At 24.4% G+C, this 14527-nt stretch overlaps 1 protein-coding gene across 1 annotated transcript in view; it reads right to left on the bottom strand.

Annotated features, from left to right (window-relative positions):
* LOC112602521 (thrombospondin type-1 domain-containing protein 4) overlaps positions 1–14527 on the bottom strand; it is a 59664-nt gene that overhangs the window by 40794 nt on the left and 4343 nt on the right. Inside the window, exons 2-4 of the mRNA XM_025350628.1 lie at positions 9572–9662; positions 2377–2555; positions 31–133 (exon numbers count right to left, since the gene is read on the bottom strand). Of these exons, the coding sequence (XP_025206413.1) occupies positions 31–133; positions 2377–2555; positions 9572–9662 (373 nt within the window). The remainder of the gene's footprint in view (positions 1–30; positions 134–2376; positions 2556–9571; positions 9663–14527) is intronic.

Genomic DNA, 14527 nt, shown 5'->3' with positions numbered 1-14527 from the left:
ATATTTTATGATTAACCGCTTTCGGCTCACCTGCTTATTACAAACGTGATATCTAGTTTCCTCTGTTTGCCCTCTGCATTTAGTGTCCACATTAGACACTCGTTTCAAACGCTGTCTCTTGTAAAAAACATTCCTATGGTATAAACAAAAAAAAAATAACAATTCATTAATTATAATATGGAAAGTATAGAGTTATTCATTTAAAACTGATAGTTTCAAAATTTGTAAGTTAATTAGAGCTAAGTATATTGTTATTAAAAATTATTTGAAAATTAACGTTACAATTTTGTAGCATAAAAATATTAATATAATTTTATATTTAAAAATATGTCTTATTTACAGTACGATACATTACAAGTATTGTTTAGCTACGAAATACTGAGTTTAATTTACGTTACAAATTGTTCTACGAAATTAAACTTAAAATAAGATAAATAAGAAAATAAAGAAAATAAATGTATAAATATCAATTAAAATAATTTCTGTACAATTAAAATATTTGAAGAAGAAATTTCCTTACTAATACATTAATCATTAATTTTTTTATAATAATAATTTACAAACAAATAGTTAAATCCTAAATATAATAAAATTCTTTAAAATCAAAAATTATTTAGATACTCGATAAAATTACCAGAAACTTATTATTTATATAATTATGTAATACATTTTTGTAATACCATTTGAAAACTTCAATTAATTTTATTTTATTATGAATATTTATTTATTTTTTAATTCTTGTGAATTTCGTGACAAATTTTTGTATAAAAATATAAATAATATAGCTTTTTGCAACGTACAAATTAATTTTAAAAAAATGAAAATATTCCAAGTACTAAATATATAACGTGTAAATTGTCATTTAAGAAATATTCAAAAATGTACCTTTGATTACCTACATATATAATAACGAATCCATTAAATTACGTTCCATGTATGATTATTAGTTTCTTAACATTTACTTAAAAAAATTATTAAAGATATTAAACAAAAGAATGGATTTCTTATTTTTAAAAAGTTTGTAAAAATTCTTCATACTTAAAAAAGCATTTACAGAAAAAATATTCAAAGAATAAAATCATTGTAAGTGCTTTTGCTAAGTATATACCAAGCACAATCAACGTTCCCTAAACTGTGTCTGTATATGTTTACAACATATCGAAAGAATAAAAAAAAAAAAAAAAAAAATACTATATTAAATCGAATTCCGGATTTGATTTAAATAAAAATATATCTTATGACATGGCGTTGGCGCCTAATAGACAAGTTCCTTTTGATTTGTCAAATATATTATAACCAAAATGCATTAATGGATTAACTCGGGGTGCATTTGAAAATAAAAACGAACTTGGACTTCTTAAACTTGTACATTTAAATATAGTTGTGTCGTATAAAATGTTTGAAAAAGTTATTTTATTTTCCCAGTTGTTATTATATATTACATTTATAGTGTACATTATAAGACTAATTTAAAATTTTGTTGAGAGTATTTTTCTTTTTTTCTTTTTAATAATAATATCACCGAACTACTTTGGAAGGTCAATACTCGAATAACGCCGACCGGTTGGATGTGGTATCACTTTTTTAAGTGGCCATATTAAAACATGAAATCGTATGGTTTTACACTACGAAAATAGAACGAAAGGAAAAAAATAACAAGGCGGGTTTATAAGTATTACCCCGGCATATAGGCATAATAGGGTATATCACATGCCGTGATATACACGCGTATTAATGACAGTAATGTTAGGTTCCAGACAATGGTTTATTATTTGATCCAGCACCTAAACGATCAATTAGGGAGGTGGATCGTCATGTTATTACAATATAAATGCCATATAAAGTGCTGGTAAAATGTAAATATAAAATAAAATTAGTATAGACAACATTCAATGACCTATGTATTTATCTATACGTACATGTAAACATAAAAACACCTTTAAAATTCTGATAACGTATTATGGTAACAATCATATTATTAAAGACATGTAGATACATAAAAATTATGTGTACACTTAAATCCACTGACACGAAATGACCATAACTATTTGTATAAATTTCCTTTTATTTACTCATTTATCTATAATAGATAATAAAATAAATCGTGTGTTATTGGATTTACTTTAATATACCTAAAGATAAGTACAACAATATGTGACAACAGAATGTTTTATCAGACAAGTTTAGTTTGATCAGTTTGATGCTTTCATTGACATTAGCATAATATTGAACCTAAATCAATTACTTTATTAAAATCAATAATTATTTATATTCATATTTAATAATATACGTTTTATTTTAATTTCATCTAATTTATGTATAATTAAATTAATTATCAAAATTACTACAATTAGATAAAATATTTAAAACAATTACTTTTGTACATCAATTGTTTTTCGTATGCATTGTCTTGTTTGTTTGGTAACGCCTAGACCACATGATGTAGAACAAGGAGTCCACGGTGACCACGGAGACCATTCTCCCCAATCATTGGTATCGTTGGTTTTCCATGTAGAATTAATATTGAAACCAGTGACATTATCATTACCAAAGATCTATAAAACATATTTTACTTTTTAAACAGTTGAATTTAAAAATTATTAATCCAAGCATTTTTTTTTTTATAGTTAAATTTTAAATAATTATTGGCAAAAGTTAACTGTTTGGTTAGGTACAATATAAAATAAAGTAATACACGGTAACAAGTAATTTTTTTCAACTAAAAATATGAAAAAACTTGATAAAAATGTATTATTTTATTTAGATACATATATTTAAAATAATTGAAAATACATAATTTTAGAAAATATTCTAGTCTTCAAATTTACAATGTGAACTAGTGAATTTGATTATGCGATTTTGCAATATAAATTTATGGTTATATACTTAAATTTAATTTTAGACTTTTAATAATTTACACTATTTACAAACGATGATCTTTGATCAACCATTAAGTTAAAAATAAATAATATTAAAAGATTAAATAAATAAAAATTTTGATCATAGTATTTAAAACTAATAATTTATATAAAAAAAAAAAAAATGATGTTATAATGTTATAACTTATAATAATATATATACTTGTAAAATACGTGTATGTGCATTTCTAATAGTTTGCTTTTTATATAAACATTTATTTATACAAAATAATTTTAGAATATATGAAAGTTGATAAAGAAAAAAAACCTAAATAAATAGTTTTTTTATTATTTATAAAACAAAATATAGTCTTAATATCGAGTAATGTAAATGATGGCGTTCTATATGAGGTCTACAATTTTTAAACAAAAGGGAAAACAAATATCAACACCTCTTTGTCTCGTTAATGTTCTGTTATCTACCTATACGTCGTTGCGTTGTATAATATATTAATATAGTCATCGTCTTACGTCTCTAGCTAATTGAAATCATTCAAAAACCAATTAAACTATTGACCGAGCACGCGGTAAGTTTACACGATAAATTTACTATTTACGTTCAGATGGGTGGTTTTATTTTAATAAGTATACTTGAAATAAATAATAATACGACTTTTAATTTTTTTTCTTCGACAAAAATCTTTAACATATATACGAACAACTAGACAGTATTGATTAGTTCCAATCAACCGAAGTATACACAGGTTCTCTGAACACACGAGGACATATATATTGAATAATATGTTAAAATGTATATATATATAAGCAATGTGAACATCGGGTGTGGGCGTTTATGTTTATTAATGCGCACGGACACGACGGCTCACGGTCCACCGATCTGTCCCCTAACGAACAAGGTACCTATATAGTCGCCGATGGGCGCCTGCCTGCAACAATTCCAGCAAGACAGAGGCGCTCGCGCGTACACATCCACACATAAAGTAAAATGCAATATATACACACGTAATATATAGTATGATAATACTCATTATTTATTAATATTATGCACACGCAAACCATATATACGAGTATATACCTATATTTACAAACATTTATATCTTGTCGAAACACGTTTAAACCATGCAGAAAGAATAAGATAAAATATGTAAAATGAAACTTGTGCAAACACTACATGCATCAAATGTAACATTTTAGACGAGACCAAAAAGGCAAATTAATAAGAGTGCATGTCGTAGGTATATTATGTATGAGTGTATATGTCATTAGATAGATTCGGTCACGGGTCAATGATCAACAGCGCCACATCTTATATACTTAGCATTCTGAACACTTCCTGGACACGGATCTTGCAAATGATTTGATGAATGAAATATTGAAAATATATAATACACAATTGGGATGCTTTTTATCGAGTACCAAAATTGGAGAACAATGGGCACAAACTCACAATGATCGAATAAAAACAATGAATTCGGTGACGAAAAGGTTATGGCGAGAGGAAGTGTGCAACTATATACAATTTTAAACGCCGGCTTAATAGATTTTAATATAATACCATGTTGAATTCTTGGCGACGTCGTAACCATGCAAAAAAAGCAATTGCAATTTTTTTTTAAAGGAAATTTAAAAATAATAATTATATAATTTTAGTTTTGAAAAATGGTATTTTTAAAAGATTTCTTAACGCTCATAACTATAATATTTTTATACTTTTATAATCTGGTCATCTTGAAAAATTTTTCATACCATGTAGATAATTATATAAATGTTAATAACATCGTTAGATAATAAAAATAGTAACTTGATATTTAAAATTTATACTTCCATTATTTATGGAAATTATAAATTTGAAAAAAAAAATTAAGTAATAGATCTTTTTAAACTTAAAATTATACAAAATATTAGGTACCACTATTAATCTATCTAACCGATTTCTTAGCAATATCTATATTAAAATATTATATCGACATAAAATAAAATTTTGGTAATTAAAAAATTAAGTAATAACAATATTTGTAAAATGATTGTACAATTTTAATATTATTAAAGTTTTTTATAAATTATTGTGTTCATTAATCTCACTTAAAACAAATTAATAATATTAATATTGACTGGTATTATTTAAAAATAATATATTTTAACATAAATTCATTTAAGAGAACGCTATTGTGATGCAACACACGCATTAGGCCGTTTTTTTTGTATTTTTACAGTTCACGTGCATAGCGTGTACATTAAGCGTATTATACTCAATTTACGTTCCGGCTTACCAATAAAGTTTTATTTTTTTTTAATGTTAAAGTAAATTTACCTTTTAAAAAAATTAAATACAATAACATTATTCTTGCTCTTGCCAGATTTTTTTTTAGATATTTTAATTTTAAAACGAGTTATAAGTATTTTTCACTGTTTGCAAATAATATTTATATAGGTACATATTGTAAATAGTAAATACTATCTATTTATCTATTAAAAGCAACAAAAATATATTAGAAAATATACAGAACGTAAATTTAGTATTTTATGTGTGTTTAAGACGAAAAAATAAATGTGTATAGCGTCCTCTTAAGTTTAACGGTTAAAATAAAATAATAAATGCATAGATACTAATAGATAACAGTTTTATTTTTATAAAGATTGTTGGTAAAATTGAAATAATATTTTGCATATATTTCATGGCAATGTGTATTTTATAATACTAATAAATATTATCAAAATACAATTGTTAAAATTATCTGATTGCGCATTAAACATTGTATACTCCTTAAAAAATATGTACATTTTTTCACGCTGTTTTCAATAGAATGAATGTCTTTAAAAAAATATACAAATCAATAAATATAATAAATAATATGTAAATTTTAACATAATTTTTCGAAGTTTAAGACTGGAACAAAAATTAAATACAAATTTGCATACCTACATTATAAAAACGTCAATAACCACCATAACACGCCCTTCGAGTATAAGTGACGTATGTTTTTTTTAATTGTATCGAAAATAGATGTGTCGCCGGTGAAGTGAAATTTGATAAATTAAAAAGAAAAAATGCTCTGTTATAAATGGAATCATAAGCAGACCTGTCAACATTGACAAACTACCAGTCATGGCTCACTGAATTGACAAAATATAATAGACACAAAAAACAACATTGGATCCGGTCCAACCTTTTAATACGAAATTATTCCGCCCAAATAACTAATATGCTCTCGATACACGACCATCTCGCCGAGTCAGATCATTTGAACTATATTACTCTATAATAAACTGAATTCCATTTAGCCAAGAAGAATACCTACACCGCAAAATTTAAGATTATACTCGTATAAATAACTCAATTCTACAAACGTACAAATAAACTTTCCTTAAACTTTTAAATTAAACAAAAATAAAAATATATTCATAAAGAAATATTTTTAGAAACATACTTGATTTATAGTAAATAATTTAAAGTAATGAAAAAATAAGATTTAAATTACTAATTTATTTATTATTTATTAATACATTATTATAAAATGTATAAATGTGTTAGGTAGTAAATTTATTTATTTAACTTTAGTGTAAAATATATATCCTTTAAAACTCGTTATATCTAAATTTTGAAATACAGTGTACCTATACGAATTTAAAAAATTGTAACAGTTGAAATAAAAATTATAAAATTTATCGCGATTTTTGATCATACAATTAACTAAATTAAGTACCTATCTAAAGAAAATTATGCAAAACTCTTATACCTCAGATTGTTTACGTAATTTCAAGTATTTCTCTATACATGTATAAATATGTAAAATTATGTATACATATTCTTAAAACATTAAATCTATAAAGAAATATACATATTATGAAGTTTTTATGAATATAGAATAATATGTGTGTAATCGTGTAATAAAAAATATAGATGTAAAAAAACGTAATTAGATTAGCATACACGTAGGATGTAGGAAGCATCTTCAACATTAGTATCTGAAGTTTAATAGGTAATGTATATTATACAAAAATATGATGTGTAAATCATAAAAAATATAATTTCTTCTTCTATTATCAAATTGTTAAAATGATATAATTAGTTTTTTATTTAAAATTAGTTCAAAGAATCTCTAAATTGAATTATTCAAATATTAAAGAATTAATGATTGTGATTGTTATCAACGAAATAAAATATTTTAAAAGTATTTTAAGAAATGATCGCCAGCGGTGACTCAGTCATCATTTCCGTCTTCCAATGTGCCCGAAAGAACTGTTGTTGTCTAAATGATATCTTCGACCTCCGTGGATGCAGTTTCTCCGCATTAAAACATAACTTCGACTTATTCAAAGCGTGTTATCAAGACAGAATCGTTATGACAAGGAACAACCCACGTGCAAGGATCTTAATAACTGACGGTAATGAAGAAATTAAAAAAAAAACTTTAAAAACCTATACGCCCGCAGCGCGAAACCTGTAACCGACCCCCGCGCAGCCAACTGAGCTGATGACGACCGCGACGGTTAAATTAGCTTTCCGCCGGGGCATAAATCATCCAGGTGACTTAAAGAAACGTAAACAAACCGTGTGCATGTGCGTGCAGTGTGCACACATTTTATTTTCAATCGAATTATACATTTTTGTCTTTCAAAAACACGTAATGATGAACGCGTGAAAATATTATAATAATTTAATACTTATAATATATTCTCAACATCCGTCATAATATATTACTTAGTAATCGAGTGTACAATGCGAAAACACATAGATAGTTCGTGGCGTTTATTCGTAACAGTTTGCGTGTCTGCCGCAATTATACTACTGTTTGAACATTAATCGTTTATGAAACTAATAAAATGCGAAAAATCCGTGACAAATTGAATTGAATACAGAGCTATATATAAAAAAAAACAAGTAGCCGCGATGGTTCATTTGCATAATACGCGCTACGGACTTCATATAAATACACATACACGTATATATCTTTGACAGGGTTATTCTTAAGCTACTGAAAATGAAGACCGATTGTTTAAGAATTTAATCAAACAGAATTACGTTTAAAATGCTGTTTGGCTACCTATGTGTATTATTATAATTAGTAGAATAATATAAAACGAATGTCTTATGCGATCAGCTACAATTAAATTTTTTTGATAGGTACTGAAATATTTTGACGGTTTCAGTATTCAACAATTACCACAGTTGTGATCAAATAAGAAAACATTTAAATAAATCAAATAAATCAATTTTTGATTTAAAAAATAAAAAACATAATTAAAGTTTGTAGAGTTTTATGAGCAGATTTAACCTCCACTTATTGACCTGTGGAAGTGTAATATTTTAAGTATCCATTGATTTTCTTAGAAATGTTTCTTTGTGATGATAGTTCAAAAATTAACAAATTTCGCAATCGTCTCCGATTGACGTTTATGATGACACTAATTGTTTACAATTATATTATGTTTGAATATAAATTCGTAATAATTATATATTTATATAAATTACTACATTTTTATACAAACACAGATAGTTTAATATTTAAATTTTAAATATTAGCAACAAATATAGTTATCGAAATTATTTAAATAGCTCAATGGTAGTATCGAAACAAGTTAAATTATTTACACTTGTCCCTTAAATGGATAAAGAAAATACCTTAACGAAAAATTATTAATAAATAGAAATAAAGCTTTCTAGAATATCCAAGGTCTTTCGTCTATGTGACTTCGCCTATAATTTTAGTGCATTATTTACTTCAATTACTTATTTATCTTAAGCGAGCGAAAGATACTTCAAGTGCAATGACTTTCTAATGAGCAGTTTTAATTCCAAGAAGAAGTTATCACTGATTTGACAATCCATAGACTCACGTTGTGTCTCTTTACATAAGTAAATATTGCATAAGTATTTCTTTTCTCATTCAACATTAGTACACACCCGTTAAGGTAGTCAATTATTTTTTTTAGTTATTTAGTAAATTCATTATTGATGATATGCAATTCATTATACGAGTAGTATAAAATCATAAACATGTAATTCCAAATACAATTTTAAAACATTCAAAAACGCCTACCCCTAGTTTAATTATTTTCTGTTGTGAATTACGTACTCGTATGTGTACATTTTACATATACTATATTCTATAATATCATAAAAATCATATTTTTCCAGACTATATGTATACACGTTATATTATATTATAGTATCATGCAAATTAAATTAAATAATAATTATTATTCAGTATGATAATATCCAATATTCTATTATGAGTAATTTCATTATATATATATATATATTAATATATTACTATCATTACATAGAAATATATTCAAGAACTCAATATAATATAAATAAACTCATGCAACCGATAACTTACAATTATACATCACACACGTATAAATTATTTTTAAATGATTGAAATAAATAGTATTTTAAATTTTAAATTCAACCACATTATTTATTAAATAAAAACAAATTAGTAAGTAAAAGTGTAAAACTGCTTTAAATTATAAAAGTTATAATAAACCTAAATAAAAACAATATATATATACATAATTATATATGATATAAATACAAAGTTATCAGGATTAAACGATCATCAATACATAAATCAATAAATGTATAATAATAAATGCAATCCGTCTGTTTCTATGTAACCTACTCATATATTTTTTCGTTTAAAATTAATACTAAATGTTTTAAGTGAATATTTGTAATTACTTACGGCAATTAATCCTGGCTGGATTAAATGTCTTTTAGAACGGGTAAATCCTGGATTATGGGCTTGAGTCAAGATTAACGATATTATTAATAGCCTGCAAAAGTATAATGTAACGATTAATAAAAATAACAAAAGCAATCCATTTTAAAACATCAAAAAAAAATATTCTTAACTATTAAAGCTAATTTGAGTAGGGTATACATACAAACAAATTTTAATTGCTTACTCAAGTACTGTTATATAAGATATAAATAAATATATGATTTATTTTTTAAATATTTAAAAATTTTAATTTTAATAAATTAAAATTTGTTTTGTTCTTAACATGTTAAATTTTTAGTTAAGAACACTTTTTAAAGCGTACTACTCTAACTTAACCGACAATGAAATTTGTAAACTGTATTTATTTCGCTTATTAGTTGTACACCAGTATTCAAGACTTTGTGGACTATGAGTACTTAAATTTGTCTTAAAAATTAACTATTTTCGCACAAAATTATAGTAAATTATATAATTTATTTTGACATATTATAATACAAAAATGTATTTTGTATCATAAGCACAGAAAAATGGAAGTGGAGAATAAATACCGTCAAAACGCCCACTATTTCCGACACTATATGCAGAAAATATTACAATTGTCGATTCACACGCGAAGTAAACATTTTTGATTTGAACGATTTATATTTTATTTTGGCCACTGGCATTTTATGATAAAAGATATGAAGGCGTCCATTTTATGCCGACGCCCACATGCTACTCCCCGGGTTGAACACATCTTTTAGATATATTTTCAACTGCTACTTGTCCAGTTATTAACAACCTAGGCCTGTCAAACATTGCATAGAGTCAAAATAGAACAATATTTATTATTCAAGACATTAGTAACATTCAGATTTAAATTATATTATTTTATTTATAGGCTATAACATTATTTTAAAACTAGAAAACTCGTAATACTAGGTATGCTATAACTTACAAACTGTAATCGCAGTTCAACTAATAATTCAGTATTAATTTAAGATAAAATAATAGATTCTTTATTTTAATATAATTTAAAATTTTCATCATAGCAAATGAGTTATTATAAAATAAATTATAATTGAATATCAAACAAAATGGTTTTAAATTTTATATTACTTAGGGTACTTATTATTTAATCTCGATAACATTGCATATTTCAAATAATATGTTAATACATATTACACATAATATTAACATTACTAAATATTATCTTATAAGATAACTGTTTGAATAAGCTGTTTTAACTACTTCAAACAATCCAATAATTTAACAGTTCTCACCTTTTGGTTCACGGTATCCTTAAGTCTTGAAAAGATCTAACCATAAAAAATCAGGAGAGTCAATGTTAAACTGATTTCATGCAATACAATTAAAAATAATAAATTAGATTTCACTTAGACGAGTCCGTGAAACCCTTAAATACTCGTAGATCCCAGGACTCCACAGACCACAGTTTAAGAACTACTATTAAATAGCACAATAAAAATATTCTAAGCTTATAAAATTGGAATTTTATACGTTCAATTTAACTAAATTTTTTAGTTTAAGCTAGTCTTCTAAACAGTATAAAAATAATTCCCCATATAATAATATTGACAGTTTAATATTAAATATTAATGTTAAGAATGTATTGTTAATGTCTTTCATTTTTTAAATGAAATTAGTTAAATATGTATAATGTATGAATACCTACTTATCAGTAAAACTACAATAATTTTTCACAATAGTTTTGAGACGTTTATAATATATAGTGGTAATTTATGTAAATTAAGAACTGATCATGTGTATCGACCGGAGTATATTTAAAAGTACACGTTACACGTAAGTTAGAACTATGTACGCCGATACATTTTTTCTAATGAACATAACTTTACATATTTCACCTTAACATAATAAATACGAACTACTAACGTCTACTTAATCTATTTTAAAAGTAAGATGATGATATTGGTTATAAGTGTTATAACTTTCTACAATAAAATAACAAATGCGTGGTACGTAACTAATCTGTATCTAGTGTTTAAAGAAATCAATATGCTTACGTGTAATACATATTATATCATATACATACTACTAGAAGGTAAAAATTAAACGTTTTAAATTTGGTACACCTATCAATCCCGTGTGAACCATATCATTATCCGAGGTCGATAAGTGGCGCTTAGACAGAAATTTACCCAACTATAGTATAATATTAGATCAAATAACAACACACTGTCAGCCGCTAAGTTACGATTGGAATTTTGAGTAATAGGAGCATATTCACACACACACACACACACACACACATATATATATATATATACATATATATATTGGTACCTATAATAATATTACTAATAATCAAAGTCGTGATGATAAATAATAAGTGTCTTACATCCTATAAAAGATCTACATTTTTACTTAATTTCTCAAAGAAATATTTTAAATAGTTATACTACTATTATACATGTTATATTATTATTAAACTATAAAGATGTAGAGGTACTAAAATTTAATAGGAATTTAAATAAATATTTATTGTTTTTATTTGTTAGTAATAAGTAATCAATAATAATCCAATCTTTATAAAATGTAGTTATAGATTAACCAATGTCCAATACTGAATTTCTAATTTAAGTCTATATAATTTTATCACTCTATAATTACTAAGTTTAACACAACACTTACGATACACATTTAACGTTTAAAATATATCCGGTTTATACAACACGTTATAAACGAATGCCACCAAATTACTCAATATGTATTATGTATATTATACATTGTCTATTTATATTGTCTATAAAGACAAATATGGATATATACTGTATATCTTACAAACTATACATAATATACTGTGTACTTTATAATATATTTATTCTATCTAAAATTAGAATTCTATCGTAAGCCCTTGGCTCGAGAACCCTTTGAAACATATCTTGAATTCGGTTTTGAAATTTATGTAAATATAGGTAGTGAGTGACATTAATCTCTATGGGTACTTATTATTAATTTTATACGGTTGACTATCTATTCAAAATAACTTTACTATACATGTTATATTGAAAATTGTGTGAATACTGTTATTAATATACGGTTAGATAATATGAATAAGATACAAAATTATATTATGTATCAAAGAAAGGTAGTAGAAAAATTAACTAGATATACAAAACTATATATTAAATTGATAAATATTTTATTTTTTTCATTTGTTTCATTTTGTATTTTAATAATCATGTAAACTCATTTTTTTTTAAATATATATAAAACATATTCTTAATCTAATAAGTATTAATAACTTTTTATTATATATTTATTCTTATTTTAAAGCCTATATTAATATTAATAAATATAAATAGTTAAGAAAAATAAAAGATGTCTTATATACCTACTATATAAAAAAATCTACATTTTTAATCTAATTCCACAATGTAATATTTTAAATGTTTATATAAATATTTTATCTACCTATTTCTCATTTGAAAAATTATATACTGTATTTAAAAAGGAAACTTTAAACATTTTATAAACTTTTTACATATGTAATAATATAATTTCTCAGGTTTAAATTTTCTATGGATATTTATTCCATTTTTATGTGCTATATTTTAATATTATTAAAAAAAAATATTGATCAAAACAAAAAAAAAACCATACCTTTTAGTTATAATCTATGTAAAGCACTAAAACCAAATGCTTAATATTATAGTTTTAAAAAATAAAATTAATGTGATGTTATCAATCCAATGTAGTTATATATATATATATATATATATATATATATATGCATTATAAAACTATAAATTCTGTCTGGGTCCTTTACATTTTTTTTAAGACCTATAAAATAATTATCACTAAAATCCTTACGGGCAAATGTAAATATTTAAAGAAGTTCTTAAAAACTAGACGTTTAAAATGTCGTAACTTGATACAAACGCATTAAATATATTCTCTAGTACTACACTATTTTAGATTTTAAGAGGCAATGTGTATAGTAATAATCTTATATTTCGTTGTTTTCTATATCAGATATAGATCTACATGGAAACATCAATGAAAACGTGACGAGTGCCAATATTACACAACATCGATGTTGTAGTTCGCACATCAACAATACAGCAATAAATTATTACAACAGTCTTAAAAACATATCTTTTGACCTAGGTATCTAACACAATATGAACGAAAATTCCATAAAATTAAGATATTGATTTAAGATTACGAGTAAAATACATGCATATAATATAATTTTATTGGAAATAAAGTAATCGCTTTTTAGAAAGAAGCTTTCAAAATTGTGCAATTAAAAATGTTGCACTAGCACGTGCCATGAATAAGCTGTATATATAAGCTTGTCACTTTTAGATAGATTATAATTATTAACGCTTAAAAGAAAATTGATATTACCATACATAAATAAAAACAATAATTATGTATTATAAAATATGTTTATTAATTCGAATTAAATTAAAAATATTTCAGGTTTAATTTTTTAGTATGTATTGCGTCTCATTTTGAGAAATGTAAAATATTTCATTTACTATCAATTTATTATATTGTATGAAGTGTATCTTTAAAAAAAAAAATTTACATTCTTTAATTTTTTTATTTTATAAATACAGTTTTTTTTTTTAAAAATATAGATCCTATAAAACCTAAAGGTTTGATATATTACTATATTATCACAGGCGGTTTTGTTTGATTAACACGGCAATTTACTACAATTAAGAAACCAAACAGATGCACTTCTACTAGTACCAACATTTTGAAAACTGTTAAATATATAAACAGTAAAAATACATCTATCGACCCCACGTTTAATACAAATTATATCTTGTTCACGGCTATGAGTTAGGAATATGTCAACAAACACTATGTTGTATTTATTGAGTTAAATTAAAATGGTTAGATAAGAGATAATTGGTTATTATTATTATAATTATTTAATAT

The sequence above is a fragment of the Melanaphis sacchari genome, unplaced genomic scaffold, assembly GCF_002803265.2.
Source record: "Melanaphis sacchari strain LSU unplaced genomic scaffold, SCAv2.0 Contig8_pilon_pilon, whole genome shotgun sequence".
Classification (NCBI taxonomy): Eukaryota; Metazoa; Arthropoda; class Insecta; order Hemiptera; family Aphididae; genus Melanaphis; species Melanaphis sacchari.
The sequence above is the reverse complement of the archived record's forward strand: the minus strand, read 5'-3'. Positions and strand labels throughout refer to the sequence as shown.